The 17,032-nt window shown below is 38.0% G+C and overlaps 3 protein-coding genes across 3 annotated transcripts in view; 2 read left to right on the top strand and 1 right to left on the bottom strand.

Moving 5' to 3' along the window:
• LOC144649740 (phosphorylase b kinase regulatory subunit beta-like) overlaps positions 1-17,032 on the top strand; it is a 41,697-nt gene that overhangs the window by 595 nt on the left and 24,070 nt on the right. The window contains exons 2-12 of the mRNA XM_078509309.1: positions 1,950-2,091; positions 2,638-2,737; positions 2,958-3,065; positions 5,683-5,742; positions 6,212-6,348; positions 6,931-6,994; positions 8,216-8,311; positions 8,410-8,514; positions 10,322-10,414; positions 11,990-12,047; positions 16,411-16,491. Of these exons, the coding sequence (XP_078365435.1) occupies positions 1,950-2,091; positions 2,638-2,737; positions 2,958-3,065; positions 5,683-5,742; positions 6,212-6,348; positions 6,931-6,994; positions 8,216-8,311; positions 8,410-8,514; positions 10,322-10,414; positions 11,990-12,047; positions 16,411-16,491 (1,044 nt within the window). The remainder of the gene's footprint in view (positions 1-1,949; positions 2,092-2,637; positions 2,738-2,957; positions 3,066-5,682; positions 5,743-6,211; positions 6,349-6,930; positions 6,995-8,215; positions 8,312-8,409; positions 8,515-10,321; positions 10,415-11,989; positions 12,048-16,410; positions 16,492-17,032) is intronic.
• Positions 12,664-15,777, bottom strand: LOC144649756 (uncharacterized). Its single transcript, XM_078509337.1, has 2 exons — positions 15,679-15,777; positions 12,664-14,152 (listed from the first exon to the last, which is right to left on the bottom strand). Exons 1-2 carry the CDS (start codon positions 15,692-15,694, stop codon positions 12,717-12,719), a joined length of 1,452 nt encoding a protein of 483 aa, XP_078365463.1. The 5' UTR covers positions 15,695-15,777; the 3' UTR covers positions 12,664-12,716.
• On the top strand, positions 12,919-16,042 carry LOC144649755 (uncharacterized). The gene is made up of 2 exons (XM_078509335.1): positions 12,919-13,042; positions 14,569-16,042. Exons 1-2 carry the CDS (start codon positions 13,027-13,029, stop codon positions 16,002-16,004), a joined length of 1,452 nt encoding a protein of 483 aa, XP_078365461.1. The 5' UTR covers positions 12,919-13,026; the 3' UTR covers positions 16,005-16,042.

Genomic DNA, 17,032 nt, shown 5'->3' with positions numbered 1-17,032 from the left:
TAATCGATAATTATCGATTTTTCAATCAGGGCTATCGATTTTATCGATAAATATCGAATTTGTCGAAACTAAATTATTGTACCAATTTTCGAATGAAAAACACCAAAAGATATTAAAAAGCTCGCAGAAACACTAATAACAACTTCCCTGTTCGTTAATCGGTAATCTTTTCTACAGACTGTTAGTAATACTCAGCGTGTGTCGAATTTGAAATCCGCTTTAGATAGTAAATAAATAGAGGTTACGCCACAGGCCTACATGACTCCTACGTTCGTGACATTTGCACATTTGCCGTTATATGATTTAATTCGGTCTTTTGACCTTATTTACTTCTGACTTCTTTCTGAGGGTTCTATTTTATATGGAGGCATTATGTATTAAATAGAGTCGTGTTGATTGTGGTCTAGGAAGTGACTAGATAGAGGTCATTTTTCTTCGCTGCGTGGTTTCCGTTTGTAGAGTCAGTAGAGTTCATGTTCTGTACTCCTCCGCCACATGAAATCTACATTCAAATAGTTACAATCAAACGCTCCCTCAACGGAAAGAGGATGATTTTTATCGATTCCGATAGCGATCGATGAATCCGATAAAATCGATAAAATTAACACTTCGTTGGCGTGTGAGTATCGATTTTTATCGATTGACCGATACAATCGATATCATTTAAAATCAATTTATCGATAGATATCGATTTATCGATTGATTTTCCGATATCAATTTTTATCGATTGACTACCCCGGGCGTAGATCAAACAGTCTGCAGCTTTGTACGGTATCCAGACAACTCGCCCCCTAGAAAATTCACCCCAGATAACTCGCCCCCAATCTTAAGACAATATTATTTGTCCCCGCCTTGTGTTTTGGTAAAAGAGAGTGAAAACCTGAATATTTCTCGTTCTTAAAGCGTGTGCAAAGAGAGACAAACTGTTCGTTAGCAAAACGACTCGTAGGCAAAATTGGGGGCGAGTTGTCTGGGAGGCGAGTTGTCTGACATTCGCTGTGCTGCAGTGTTCGACAAATGAAACACTTAGTTGATTATTAACTGGAAGTTAACTAACTGGTAAAGCTAAATACGGTAAGCTTTATGCACCTATCAATGGTTTGCCTCAGGCCAGGCTGCATTCTATGTAAGTTATGCCAAAGCTCTTCAGCATGGATTTCAAAATTGTGCAGCATACTGGCATACGATTGTTGTCAGCACCTTTGAACTGGCGTACAAATGACTTATTTTAGGTAAGAATAATAGAGGACTTTGGTGTACACCTCTAAAAAAATGGCCTATCTTTGACGTGGTGTGTACACTGAATGCACCCTGGGCCCCAGGATGCAGGCAACCCCAAGGCAATTTGACATTTATTTTTTTAGGTTTTCAAATGACAATGAGTGAGAGTTAAATTCCCACCCTTGGTCAGGCTCTCTCCACTTTCCCAAATTCCCCTTGGGTCCCCCCCCCCCTCCATCCTGGGGCAAACCATTGATAGGCGCAATAGGTCTTTGACAGGGAAGCTCTGATGAAGGGCTAAAGCTTGAAGCACCAGCTTTTCAAAATTCCCTTCGGCAGTTGATTTAGCTACCTTTTTCAACTTCCACTTGATTATAAACTGTGAAGAGCTGGACTACCAGCTTGGAATGGAATGCTCACATTTGAGCACTCAATTACAGTAGAATCTGATTTCTTAAACCCTCAATTTCTTCAAATCTCCCATTAACTGGAACGAAAGTTCATTTTACTTCCGTCCTCCTGGACCAATTATTTTTGTTTCCCTTGGAGGTTTGATAAATCAGAATTCTACTGTAGTCTTGTTTTTGGACCAAGAAAAAAACCCTAATGACCTTTAATTTATAAGCCAGGAACAATTTAACAGGTCAAGGTACATGTATTTGATCAGGATGGCAGTGAACGGCTTCTCTTACATGATGATGTTTATCATGTTTTTTTTATTGTTTTAGTAAAGAAACAGATTCTTCAATATCAAAGTGGAAGTATTGGACTGTTTCCAAAGCACACAGCTAATGTAAACAATGAAGAAAGCCATGTTCGAGACAACATTTACTGTGCCATGGGCGTCTGGGCTCTTGCACTAGCTTACAGGTTTGTAACTGAGATACGGTAAATGTTATTCTAGCTGTTGTTATACTTAATTTGGGTTCTTTGCACAATGGCTCACATAAGACGTAACCTTGGCTCCAAGAATTTTGGTTGTTGTTCCACTTTTGTTATTTTAGTTGTGCCAAGCTAAATAGGAATCCAACTAGCTACTAGCTATAGTAGGTGCAATAATTATGCAGATGACTAATTGCAATTTATTGCGAGACTTCAGATGAATCTTGGAAACAAACATGTATCTCAGGATACAGGGTTTTCATTAAAAAAAGGCAGCAACTGTCCACCAGCTTCTTGATTAAATGTCACAGGTTACTCTTGAGCAATCAGCTCACAACAAACGAGCTTGGCATTGTTGCAGCCGCCTACCATTCCTGTTACTGATGCCTGCTTCCAAACATTTTGAAGCCCCTGAGGATATCTGCTATGTATGGATGACAGATATCTTATTAACAGTGACTTTCTACCATTATACTGTATGGGCATCGTGCACAATCATTTCCCGTTTACATATGTATATACTTTTATTTTTAGACACATAGATGACAGCAAAGGCCGTGCATATGAACTACAGCAGTCTGTTGTGAAATGTATGAGAGGGATCTTATTCTGTTACATGAGGCAGGCTGACAAGGTCAGTTTCAACTGTGTACACTGTACATAGTAAATGCCAATCAATCCACAATCAATCAACCATGTGCATGTGGAAAAACCTTTATGTGTACCCCCCAGTAGCTGATTATAACAAATAAAAATTGTATGTAAAGAATAATATTACCTTTTGCAACCTTTATTGTCTAAAATTCTTGTTGTATTATAAATATAATAGTAAATGATTTTGTTTTTTCTTTTAGGTGGAGCAATTCAAGAAGAATCAGTCAGCCCACCATTCTCTTCATGTAAAGTTTAATGTCAACACTGGTGACACAATGTCTTCAGATTTCGAATGGGCTCATCTCCAGGTTTGAATCTGACTCTGTATTATAATCACATAATCAAATCAAAAGCCCTCTGGGCTTAGTGTCTTGTGACTCTTTTCAGAGTTTAATTTATTTGAAAATAGATCGCTTTTCACGTCTATTTATTGCTTGTAAAGATATCGAAAATTAAAAAGCGTGCATCTAACATAAAGAAACATTTAGACTCCTCACCCCTAAAATTTAAACTAAAACTAAAGCTACTTTTGTCGCTCGATAAAAGTTGTGACATTCACAACACGATATACGAAACTCTTGATTCACTTGTCAATTCAGAAACCTTTGTCGTGAATGCTTGCGCTGAACTTCACGATTTCACAGCTAAAGATAAAAACAAAGGTTTATTCCAACTACAAAAGGTTCTCACGCGAAAGGCTTAAAATCCAACTAAAAAATATATATAAGATTTGGGACCTGAAAGACAACAACACCGAATTTTCGATCAAGTGGTCCATTGTCACGAGAGCAAGCGCTTACAGGGGAAACCCGTCACGCTGCAATTTGTGTCTGACGGAGAAGCTCTGCATACTATCAGCTGACCGATCCACCTTCTTGAACAAAAGATCTGAGCTTGTTACCAAGTGCAGGCACGAAAACAAGTACTACACGGCCAATCAGAGACAGGATCGTTCCAACCGTCCTCCATGAACGTAGTTTAAATTGTATTTCACCACATCTAACGACACAGTCTGATGATCGCTTCGTGCGTGAAACTCTGAGTAACTGTCCACGAAGTTTCTATCTTTAATTATTGTATAAGATTACATGCTTTAAGTTTTGAAATTGATGCCTTAATAGTATCCATTCCGATCACAATCACGGTAATTAAGCGTCCATTTTGATTCATACTAATTGATCGTTGCTATTTCTGTCAGGCAGATAATGTTTGTACTTATTATTGTCACGCGACTTGTTTCCGACACCTTATCAAAAGCGATTTTTCCAAGCAGCCGAAAGTAGGCTTGACTTAAATTCAAAGTACACTCCAGCATGTAGCCGTTGAACAGTTATAGGACTCCGATAACAGCACAAAAAGAATACAGACACACACAGATTCATAAGCATTTATCTGTCACAGATAATTCTTAAATATCTTAAAAAGGTCAACAAAGTCACAGATTCTCCTTTGTTGTTTTGTGTCTGTGACTTATAAGAACGTTTTCAGCCTCACGTTTCAATAAACTCACGCACACTACCAAGCAAAGTTTCATGGTTGACCTTTCGCGTGTGTCTTCGAGTAATACTCAAATTGAAGACACACAAGGAAAATAATGTCCACGGGATCAGTTGTTTTGAACTAGTTTAATCAGCACAAATTCTAACTTGCCTAAGCTAGCTAGTCAACTGAAGTAAAGGCACACATGTGGTTCGACTACTACGGATTACATCTTTGAAATAGGATCTAATCAAAAATGGAAACGGCAAAAAAAGGTTTTCCTGACATATTGTCGGTCGACATACCTACAGTTCTGTAAGGCGCAATCCTGTTTAAGACATGCTTTTCCCCTATTGCTGTACCAAAATCATAAAACACATTGTTCTCACGAAACGGTAGCTATTATCAGATTGACTAATATGACTAGAATGGTGGGAATCTCGTGTGATTGCTTTTATCACTAAGAAAAACAAACAAAAAGCTTAAAAATAAACGCAACTGTCAGTGTAAACAGCATCTGCAGACCTCTCAAGTCTCACGATTTTGTCTTGAGACTCACGGTTTTCACTTCAATCTCACGACGAGAAACAGAAATCTCACGAAAAAACAGAGTAACAAGTCATTTGATTAGCGCCTGGTTTAAGGACTCTTTTAGTTATTTTTGTCCGTCAGTTGATCAATCTCCCAGTTTTTACTGAAATCTCCAGATTTTTTTACCTCAATCTCTAGATTTCCAGTGCTTTGAGGTTGAGAAGTCTGCATCTGTTTTGTTTAAATCTGATGATCGCATTTTTCGGCATTTACTAAAAAAAAGAAAATTTTGACATGGCGGGAAAAATATTGACATGGCGGGAAAATTCCGCGGCCTCAGAAAGCAAATACACATGGAATGCACCTTGTCCCCTGTAGTATTATCTTGTGTCGTCATGACGTAGTCATGACGTCACAAGACAAAAATGATGTTTTGATACATTCAATCAATAAATTTATTCAGTTACTAAATAATGAATATAAATTAACACAGTGCTGTTAATGAAAACAAACAATATGATAAAATGATGTTGTAAAAAAGATCTTAAAAAATTAGAGATCAATTACGGCAAAGTTAATCCAAAGTGCTGTTGTTCATGGTTTTTAAATTACTTGCGGGAACTCCGAAAAGTACATGTAGGGGTGGGGTGCTTTTTTAGAACAGGTTAAGATGTACATTATACGTCAAATGTTATATTATATGTCTATTATACTCTATGGCAGTCTGGTGGTCTAAGCCAATTTTGAGTGGCAGTCTGCGAGTACATTTGTATTTATCTGGCAGTTTACGGTCAAGAAACTTTTGGTGGTCTTAGTCTTGAGGAGAAAGTTAAAGCAATTTGTGGTCTAGGAAAGACAAAATATGGCAAGCTGCAGACTGAGCAACCCCATATCTCCGTCTCTTTTTTATTTTAGATTGATGCTGTATCACTTTACCTTCTTACTCTTGTCCAAATGACTGCATCAGGACTACAGGTACAGCTGTACTACACGTAAATGTCTTGAATAATTGTTTTTTTCTTGATGAACCTCGTCGCAAAGTGCTAGGCAGCGAGGCGTGTGATCCATTCCGGTTAGCCTGACTAGCACTTTGGTTGGCCTCAACAGCACTCCAGTTCGCCTAAATGTCACTCAGGTTAGCCTGCAGTTAGCCAAGGTACCTTGTGGTTAGCCTTTTATTTGGAGTAGGGATTTCTGCTTGCATGCCTCACTGCCTTGCCTCACATGCCTCACTGCCTCGCACATTTGTAAGACTTGAGCTATATGTATGTCACAGAACTACGGTGCAACGCATTTTTCAAATTTGTAATTCAGTTTGTAATTCAGTTTGATCAATCTTTGTTCCTTTTGGTTCATAACAGTCCATGTTATGTTCAGGTACATGTACCGATATGTCTAATGATTAATTTTAATTCATGTTTATCATCATGGATTTTTTTGACAGATTATTTATACCAATGATGAGGTTAACTTTGTTCAGAATCTGGTGTACTACATTGAGCGTGCCTATAGAACTCCTGACTACGGCATGTGGGAAAGAGGCAGTAAGGAAAATGTAGGACACAAGGAACTGAATGCTAGGTGGGTAGGTTGTAAGTCTTTCGAAATTTTCGAAAATTTAAGGTGGCTCTTAAACCGCTTTATGCAAACAGTTGTATCTTAACATTCTGATCATTATTTAATATTAATAAAAATGGGGGTCACCAGACTTGTTTTAGAGTTATAAGCACTTAAAGCTATAATTAAGGGTGTTGTTAACTGGTTATACTGTTGCTATGGTTACAAGTGATGTCAAGAAAATAATCACAATATGTTTGCCAATGGCTGGGCATTTGTTTGATACCATTTTTGAAGTGGTAACTGATAAATGTTTGTAGCACTGACACATCAAAGTGTATAGTTACGAGCTGGAAAGTACTGAAAACTGTTTTGAGCCTCCTTAATACATGAAGAAGCATAGGCTTGAAAAAATTAACTTTTCAAGTTAGGCACAGCATATACACAATGTAACATCTACTCCACCCAAAAGCTCTCAAAAAAATAGTAATTATTTAATTATAATAATTATGTCATAATTAATGAATTATTTTTATATAACTAACTAAATAAATGAATAATAAATATGAATTAATTAACTTTTCATTATTTTCATTTATTTACCAGTTCTATTGGTATGGCCAAGGCTGCCCTTGAGGCTATAAATGGATTTAATGTTTATGGAATGCAGGTCTGTAAAATGTTCCTGTGCTATTAAAAAAATTGTTAGTTATTATCTTTCATTGGCTTTCTTCTGTGATAAGCATATCCATGGGCTCAGTGGGATCAAGTACATGTATCAAGCATGGTATGACAAAAACATATCATCAATTACCATAAACAAATAAGAAATCTTGAATGGGAATCATCAAGATGACATCAATAATCATTGGATAACAATTAACTGACAAATATAATGCCATTCTTAGAACATTAACTGTCATTTGTCAAGGGAACAGTGGATGAAAGTTATCTGATAAATGTGTGTATTGTTACAAACATCAAAGCTACAGCATCCTAAATTAAGACTCTTTTCCAAGCTTCCGCTAGTCAGTACAGTTTGTACAGTACTGTAGAACCCTGATATAATGATATGCCAAGGGGGCAGTAAAAATAAAAAAATAAAAAAAAAATATGTATTTATAGTGGTCATGCACTTAGCTTCATACCTCAACGAGATAGCTAGTTTACAGACATGCCACTGAAACAGAGGAAACAAATAATTTATAAATGAACATAACAAGGTTAAAAATCCCAACTGGCAAGAGGCAGACCAGTTGGCTATATACAAAGCGTGGTCGAGGATTTGAACTCAGGACAACCGAGAAACAAATCCAGCTAGTGGCAAGGGCAGGCCTCAAATCGGTGACCTCCGGATTACAACACCAGCGCCGTAAACCACTCGGCCACGCTTGCCTCATTATATCGATCGAGGAATCGTTATATCGATATATTGAGGAATCGTTATATCGGGGTTTCGTCCCATACATTTTACTATTGCCGGGACATAACATATTCATCGTTATATCGGGAATATCGTTATATCGAAGATCGTTATATCGGGGTTCCACTTTATATAGCCAACTGGTCTGCCTCCTGCCAGTTGGGATTTTTAATCATGTTATATTCATTTAGAATATTTGTTTCCTCTGTTTCAGTGGCATGCTTGCAAACTAGCTATCTCAAAGATAAGTGCGTGACCACTATAAAAAACAATTACATTTTCAACATTTTTTTACAAAGTTGTATGTTTATTGCTTTCCATGGATCAATGCAAGCTGGATTTTTCAAAGCATTTTTGAATTTTTGGCTTTAATTGTGCTTTGTTCCGAATAGCCTCCAATACTGTACAAGTCAATTTAGTGTGCACAGCTGTTTGTTTGAAGTTTTGTTTGTTTATTTGTTTCATCAGGGAACCTCGTCATCTGTAATCTATGTTGACCCTGATGCTCACAACAGAAACTACACTATCATGCATTCCATGTTGCCCGTGGCCTCTTCATCAAAGGTTTGTAAATTGATAAAATTCCCTTATGTGCCCAACTCGTAAATCCCCGTGACATAGCCCCTTTACTGAATGGATTCATACTTTATTATTTAAAACAGGTAACAGATGCATCGCTGTTGACAATCACTGGATTTCCAGCTTTTGCTGTTGGGGATGAATCTTTGTGTCAGCAGGCAAAGGACATGGTTTTGGACAAATTGGAGGTTATAACATTGTAACAGTAGAGTTTCTTTAAAACTTGACTCTCATTTGGTCAATCAAAATAAAGACTAGAGCAGTTTTTAATTGAGTGTTGTAAAACCTAAACCAAAGCAATCACTCTGGCCAATTACAAAAAGGCACAGGCAATCCAGTAAACTAAACAAAACTCTAAGCAAATATACGTTGCTGGCACGAAGCGCAGGAAAACGTGCGCAAGCAAGTCACGATTGGTTTTGGTTTTACCTCTGTTTGGCTGAGAAAGTGGCGCCAGAGTTTTAAACCAATCACTAAGCATAGTAATGCAAAACCAAAGCAAACACGAATTACTTTCGACACTCAAATGAAAACTGCTCTACACATTTCTAGATGGTTTTCAAAAACTTACAGTTTGATAAATTGTGGCCCTCTCGAAAAGCCATCAATGATAAATCATTTCTGTGGCTTAACTGGGATGCAAGGTTAATGTCCCAAATTCCCAAAGATATGGGCCATGACATCCTGGTCTCTCAAATCCCCAGATTTTGTTGGATAACAAACATCTAACTAATTCATCATCTAGAGCAGTCGGTTTTTACACCGTTTTCGACCTTTTGAATGAATTGAATGCATTCGTATTCTGTTAAATGTTAACATGGATTAGGTAAAGGTTGACCAGTGATTCGCATACATCATGTACTGTACATGTACCTTCTTTGTTGTTATCCACCTCTTAAAGGACCCTGGCTAGTCTGCCATGCCTTTGTTTTTGTTTACATACGAGAATTTCGTTATTATACTTTTTGCGTGTCTAAAGGAAAGAGATCAATGTAAAACTACCAAAAGTAATATCTTATTGTTACTTATTTTCGCGGGACTTAATATTCGCGATTTTCGCGATTTTTTGAAAATCGCGAAATTTAAGACCCGCCCGCGAAAAAAGGTTCTCGCGAAAAATAACAACGCGAAATTTTATACCCTTCTATATAATTTGTTATGAATATTCAACGTTTCCGTCAGTTTACTACTTTATTACCTTGGTACAGTCGTCAAACTAGCTCTACTTTGTTGCAAAGGAACATGTTAAACTGTTTTTAAAGTTTTGTTTTGTTATATGGTTTTGTTCAATGTCATTGGAAACTGTTGCAGTGGAAAATTAAAATCAGTTGGACCAATTTTGAGACTTACCGTTTGTTAATATAGACCAGTATTTTGACACTTTTCGCAAAATAAAGTTCCCTTAATCTTATTTTTTTTTGGCCAAATCGCGAAATTAAAGTCCCGCGAAATATGGCCGTTCCATTTTCGCGAAATTAAGTGCCCGCGAAAATAAGTAACAATAAGGTAAAACAAACTTCAAGTGCAATACGACTTTGCTTCGCCACACAGTTTTAATCATTTCGATGGCACCGAAAATTGCGGAGGCTGACTGGATCCTTTAAGTTCAACTTTTCACTTCAAACAAACAAAAGAATGATAGAGTAACTGGTCAAAGATAAGCACCAATATTTTTTAAAAGCATTTGTGGCAGCTTAGGACCTCAGTAAGCAAATGTACATTAAGGATGGACGAGGATTTCTTTTCAACATGTATTGTGCAATTTGTCCGAATTCAGATAGCAGAGAAAATGGCGGAGGCTGACTAGGATCCTTTAATGGCTAGCGAGACGTGCCTTTGGGCAACTTCTTTTTTAGGATGTTGCAATATGAAAATAGCTGTCATGAGACTGTTGTGACAAGCACGGTATCTCAAAGCAACTCATTGTCTGTTGTTCCTGATAAAAGATTGACCTGTCTAAAATTTGCATTGCTTTCAATTTGTTTGCTTTTAAAGGGAAACTATGGATTGAAACGGTTTTTGCGCGACGGTTACAAGACTGTGGTGGAAGACAAGAATCGCAGATATTACGAGAAGAGAGAACTACAGGTACTACACTGTCAATTGAAGTCTACCTCCAAAAACCCTGCCTTAAGTTGTGAATGCCCTCATAAAATCAAATTGTTACCCATGTAGCATCCCGTAAAATTCCGGTTATAAGCCCTGGGCTTATACATGTACAACTTCGTTGGGGATTTTGGGTTGGCTTATATCCGGGAGGGGTTAAAAGCGGAATAGAAAAAACGTTTCGAAACGAGCCACGGCAGTGTTGACCAAGTTTTTTAAGTTAAAAAGTCATAATAAAGCAACATTTAACCTTATCCAGTACTGTCATTCAGCAGAGGAGGGCTTATATCCGGCGGGTGGGGCTTATAACCGAATGTATTTTTTTGTTTTCAGGTAGATGGGCCTATATCCAGGGGGGCTTATAAGCGGGGAGGGGGGGCTTACAACTGGAATTTTACGCTACTTAAGGTCGCAGGGGATACCTACAGCATGAATAAATTCATGAAGGGAAATTTTGCTTGACCTGCATCTTTTAAAACGCTTATTTCTCAGCTGTTATTGGTGCGATTAAGCTCAAATTTTACAGAGACAAAAAGAAATGATCAAAAATTGTGAATGTCGTCTTTTATTTGGTAGATTGCATTTAACGTCGATGTTATAGCCTCGTGAGTGCCAAACTGGGAAAAACATGATTTTGTGGCAGAGTTTGCGGAACGAGTAGAAGACAGCACACTGGGATCTTGTCAAAAACTAATCAGTCAATACCTCTAGAGTGTCATAACAGAAGCGGATTTTTTAATTTAAAGTTTGCCAGCAAATTACGGCGGTTTAAGTGCGCAAATTTGAATTTAATGTCTTCTACCTCTTTCTAAAAGCGCTCTTTTAAAATTCCGCTTCTGTTATGACACACTACAGTATGCAAAGTTTACCTATCTGCAGTGGCAAGTCATGAAGTTCTGTATCCGTGCTGTATTCTCTGCCACAAAATTGTCGGAAAAGTCAAAACTTTGAGAATTCCGAAGGTGTCCCGACCTAAATACGATCATTTTACCAAGGGAGATGTAATTATGGTAATTATATTCCACGCTTTTATGACGAGAACAATGCGTTTTTAAATAGGACACGATTGTTTATGCCGAATATTTTTGTGATTACTCTAAGTTGCAGAAAAATTCAAATTTAAATGAAAATAAGCTCAAAGACTTCCTACAATCTATATGAACGTATATCGCTTAATGTTGTTTAAATTGGTAAAAATATCAAAGAAACAGGTTTTTTTTATAAATCACGCGCACGCGCCCATATTTTTATCCAGTCATAAATATCTCGTAAAGTTGTCGATGTCAGTCGTTGTACTTCGTGCATACGCTTTAAATAAATGCATAATTATGAGCCTAAGGTGTCCCCCGCGACCTTAAGTAAAGCGTACTGTGTTAAATAGTCAACAGAGAAAGCGACATCCCGGTTCATAATTTATGTTGGAACATGATTTAATAATTATAATGTTTCATAGAAAAAGGAGAGTTGCTAACAAAGGTTCTACTTGTGAGGTTTTTTTTAGGATGGAAAATCGCTGAATGAAGCTAATAGATATGTATTTTATCTGATATTTCACAGATATTCGATGGGATTGAGAACGAATGGCCAATCTTCTTCATCTATCTCGCACTAGATGGTAATTAGTACATGTTTCGTAAAATAATCAGGAGTTAGGTACTATCATAAATAAATTTTACATCAGGTTCTGCAGTGTAGGTATTTTGCAACAACATTAGCCTTGGTTTGAATTCTAGCTTACATGTTTAAGGGCTCTACATCCTTTTGATAGCGCGCATACAGTCTGCGTATGTATGCTTGTTTGTCCATGTTTTTGTTTTACAAACAGCTGTACCAAAACGCTTCCTCTTAAAGGGGCTATGTCACGCATTTTTTTGGCAATTCCGGCACTGATCAACTGTTCATAGAATTAACTGAAATATCACAATAATGGCTTAAAACTGTAGAAGAACTCAAAAGAAACACAGAAAGGACAAAAAGGGGCATGGATGGGCAAAATTCGAGAAGATGTAAAGCGGATTGCGTCTTGGTAAACTCGAAAAACGTTGGCCCGACTTTTTTCAAGTTTATATTCTAGCGGGACGGCTGCTATAACAATGCTTGCAAATCATCCTTGTTTGTTATGTGGCGGTGATTTTGCCAATAAAGACTTTATTTTTATACATTTCGCCGATAAAAGGTTAAAAATAAAACTTAAGGTAAAAACTGTTAAAAATTGATTTTTCTAAACGTTTTCGATCTGTTCGATCATCATCAGAGTGAAAAAATCTGCATACGCTCATCGTTCTTATAGTTCAGATAACACCAGTGATGTAATACCCGTTCCCATTGGGAACAAGGTGAGGTCCAGTGATTGCACTTGTTTGTTTAGTTCAGGGTGGTAGCGTGCAATGTAGAATGCTTCTTTTATTCTTCTTTTTAACCACGAGTGGGCAGTGGTTAAAACATTCCACGTGAACTTGTGATTAGGGTGTTTTCTGATGTGCTTGGCTGGCTCTGACTGCTTATTGACATCTGAATGTTCGTTAACACGAACCTCGAGGTTGCGTGCTGTTTCGCCAATGTATGTTACTCCACAATTACACTTGCCTTTGTAGATGACGTGTGACGGGTGTGTGATTTTGTCTTTTAACTTGAATATTGATTCCGTCTTGCGTGTTTGCCACATTATGAAGAAATTAAACCTCCATTTGGTGTACATGTTAAGCTTCTTTAAGAATTTCCTACTTTCTACTTCATTTGTTCTGCAGAAAGGGATGCGAATTCCAAGTTTAGGTCTTTCATCGAACCAGTGGACAGGAATTATTGTTTCGTCGCTTTTTGGGTTTTCAAAATCGCGGATGACTTCATTCACCAATTTCGTGGGGTATCCTGCTTTGATGAATGAATGTTTGATGACTTTGACTTCTGCTTGCCAATTGGTGGCTATTCTTTTTGCTCGATGTAGGGCCCCTAGAATAGTATTGCGCTTCCACCTTTCTGGGATGGCCGATTTCCAATGTACTTGTAGTTTACCCGGTTTTTGGTAGACGCTGGTGGTGAAGTTTCCCTCATGATGGTTGAAAGAGGTGTCCAGGAAGTGGCCAGGGTTTTCTTCCACGGTAAACTTGATGTTTGGATGGTAGCTGTTTAACTTATCAAGTAGACTGTCGGGAGCATTTGCCTTCCTTTTGCTAAAACAATCATCCACGTACCGGTCATAGAAAGGTAAATTCAGTGGTGTTACGATGTCTTCCTCTAGTTTGCACATAAAGATGTTGGCTAGGGTGGGAGACAATGGGTTCCCCATACTGCATCCATCTATTTGCTTGTACAATTGTCCGTTAAAACTGAACACAGTTCCTTTAGTGACTCTTTCCAGGAGACGCTTAAAGATTGTTCGGGGAGCAATCTGGGGCAGTTTGTGCTGTTTGTATATTTGGTCCAAGATGTGGTTTATGGTCTCGTCTAAAGGTATTTCAGTGAACAGAGAAGTGACATCATATGAGACAGCAATCTCATCCTCCTCAATCGTTCGGTCTTTCAGTTTTTCGGCGAAGTCCAGAGTGTTCTTAATAGTATGTTGGTTTTCGGCCAATGGTGCTAGGTATTTGGAAAGGGCTTTGGCTGTTTCATAAAAATATGTGCCACAGGTGCTGATGATAGGTCGGAGCTTGAGGTTGTCAGTTGTGATTTGATTATGGTCCTCAAACTTGTGGGTTTTTGCTGTAGCGTAGAGTCGGGCTGGTTGATTGGATACGGGGCGGATGTCTGTGTAGTGCAAAGCTGGTGAAGTATTTTTGCTGAAGTTTCGGTAGAGGAAATCTTGGAAGGAACTGAGGTCCGACAGCGTACTATCAGTTGTGGTTTCAGTACCGCGATATCCAGATATCGCGGTACTGCGTGGTGACAAAGACTCCACAGTAGTCATCATTTCCAGAGAAGTTTACATTGGAAAACTTGAATCTATGATCGAAGAAGGTATTACAAAAGGAAAATATGAATATCCGCGATATCTGGATATCGCGGTACTGAAACCACAACTGATAGTACGCTGTCGGACCTCAGTTCCTTCCAAGATTTCCTCTACCGAAACTTCAGCAAAAATACTTCACCAGCTTTGCACTACACAGACATCCGCCCCGTATCCAATCAACCAGCCCGACTCTACGCTACAGCAAAAACCCACAAGTTTGAGGACCATAATCAAATCACAACTGACAACCTCAAGCTCCGACCTATCATCAGCACCTGTGGCACATATTTTTATGAAACAGCCAAAGCCCTTTCCAAATACCTAGCACCATTGGCCGAAAACCAACATACTATTAAGAACACTCTGGACTTCGCCGAAAAACTGAAAGACCGAACGATTGAGGAGGATGAGATTGCTGTCTCATATGATGTCACTTCTCTGTTCACTGAAATACCTTTAGACGAGACCATAAACCACATCTTGGACCAAATATACAAACAGCACAAACTGCCCCAGATTGCTCCCCGAACAATCTTTAAGCGTCTCCTGGAAAGAGTCACTAAAGGAACTGTGTTCAGTTTTAACGGACAATTGTACAAGCAAATAGATGGATGCAGTATGGGGAACCCATTGTCTCCCACCCTAGCCAACATCTTTATGTGCAAACTAGAGGAAGACATCGTAACACCACTGAATTTACCTTTCTATGACCGGTACGTGGATGATTGTTTTAGCAAAAGGAAGGCAAATGCTCCCGACAGTCTACTTGATAAGTTAAACAGCTACCATCCAAACATCAAGTTTACCGTGGAAGAAAACCCTGGCCACTTCCTGGACACCTCTTTCAACCATCATGAGGGAAACTTCACCACCAGCGTCTACCAAAAACCGGGTAAACTACAAGTACATTGGAAATCGGCCATCCCAGAAAGGTGGAAGCGCAATACTATTCTAGGGGCCCTACATCGAGCAAAAAGAATAGCCACCAATTGGCAAGCAGAAGTCAAAGTCATCAAACATTCATTCATCAAAGCAGGATACCCCACGAAATTGGTGAATGAAGTCATCCGCGATTTTGAAAACCCAAAAAGCGACGAAACAATAATTCCTGTCCACTGGTTCGATGAAAGACCTAAACTTGGAATTCGCATCCCTTTCTGCAGAACAAATGAAGTAGAAAGTAGGAAATTCTTAAAGAAGCTTAACATGTACACCAAATGGAGGTTTAATTTCTTCATAATGTGGCAAACACGCAAGACGGAATCAATATTCAAGTTAAAAGACAAAATCACACACCCGTCACACGTCATCTACAAAGGCAAGTGTAATTGTGGAGTAACATACATTGGCGAAACAGCACGCAACCTCGAGGTTCGTGTTAACGAACATTCAGATGTCAATAAGCAGTCAGAGCCAGCCAAGCACATCAGAAAACACCCTAATCACAAGTTCACGTGGAATGTTTTAACCACTGCCCACTCGTGGTTAAAAAGAAGAATAAAAGAAGCATTCTACATTGCACGCTACCACCCTGAACTAAACAAACAAGTGCAATCACTGGACCTCACCTTGTTCCCAATGGGAACGGGTATTACATCACTGGTGTTATCTGAACTATAAGAACGATGAGCGTATGCAGATTTTTTCACTCTGATGATGATCGAACAGATCGAAAACGTTTAGAAAAATCAATTTTTAACAGCTTTTACCTTAAGTTTTATTTTTAAAGACTTTATTTGTTCCGCCAATTTAAAGTTTAGAGCTCTTTATGAACGAAAATATATGGAATTACCTAAAATACCGTGACCTATCCCCTTTAAGTTCGGTCTATTGTCAAAAGCGGCATGTCTTAGCAATGTAAATCCTGTAATTAGGTAGACATAACAGAATAAACTGCATCCGGAGAAAGGTTTAAAATAGAATGGTTTTCTTCATGTATAACTTGTAGTTAATACTGAATTCATTCAATTTGATGCAAAACATTCAGTCACTTGTCTTACGTAATGTTTTGTTATTTCAAATTTAGCTCTTTTCAAGAATGATAAAGAAACTGCAGAAAAGTACATCAGAAAACTGCAAGATGACCTGCTTTTAAACAATGAATCTGGTGAGGTTGTAAGTAAGGTTAATATTTTAATTGTAATTTTAATCTTAACCTAGTTAAATTTAAATACACGACCCCACAAGCTTTTAGCTAATTTGTTATTATCGTGTTAAAATAAAGTTTTATCTATCTATCTATCTATCTATCTATCTATCTATCTATCTATCTATCTATCTATCTATCTATCTATCTATCTATCTATCTATCTATCTATCTATCTATCTATCTATCTATCTATCTATCTATCTATCTATCTATCTAAGTGTAGAATTTGTTAATGTTATCGTCGCATAAGAGTAGCATAATCATCAAACAGGACCTCCAAACATCGCACATTTATTATCATCTACAACTACGAGTTTGACTAGGAAAAAAGAAAGAACAGCAACAAAATAAATATTTACAACAAACCTAGCGAAATAAAAACAAAGAAACAAAAGAACATAAACTTACAGAATTTTTCCCGAATGAATCGCCAGCAAATTAAGATAGCCTAAGGTTTGATATCGATTTTTATAGAAACGAGCGTTGCCAACAACTGCTA

The sequence above is a fragment of the Oculina patagonica genome, chromosome 4, assembly GCF_052425735.1.
Source record: "Oculina patagonica isolate OP01 chromosome 4, crgOcupat, whole genome shotgun sequence".
Lineage (NCBI taxonomy): Eukaryota > Metazoa > Cnidaria > Anthozoa > Scleractinia > Oculinidae > Oculina > Oculina patagonica.
Note: the sequence above shows the minus strand (reverse complement) of the source record. Positions and strands in the feature narration are given on the sequence as shown.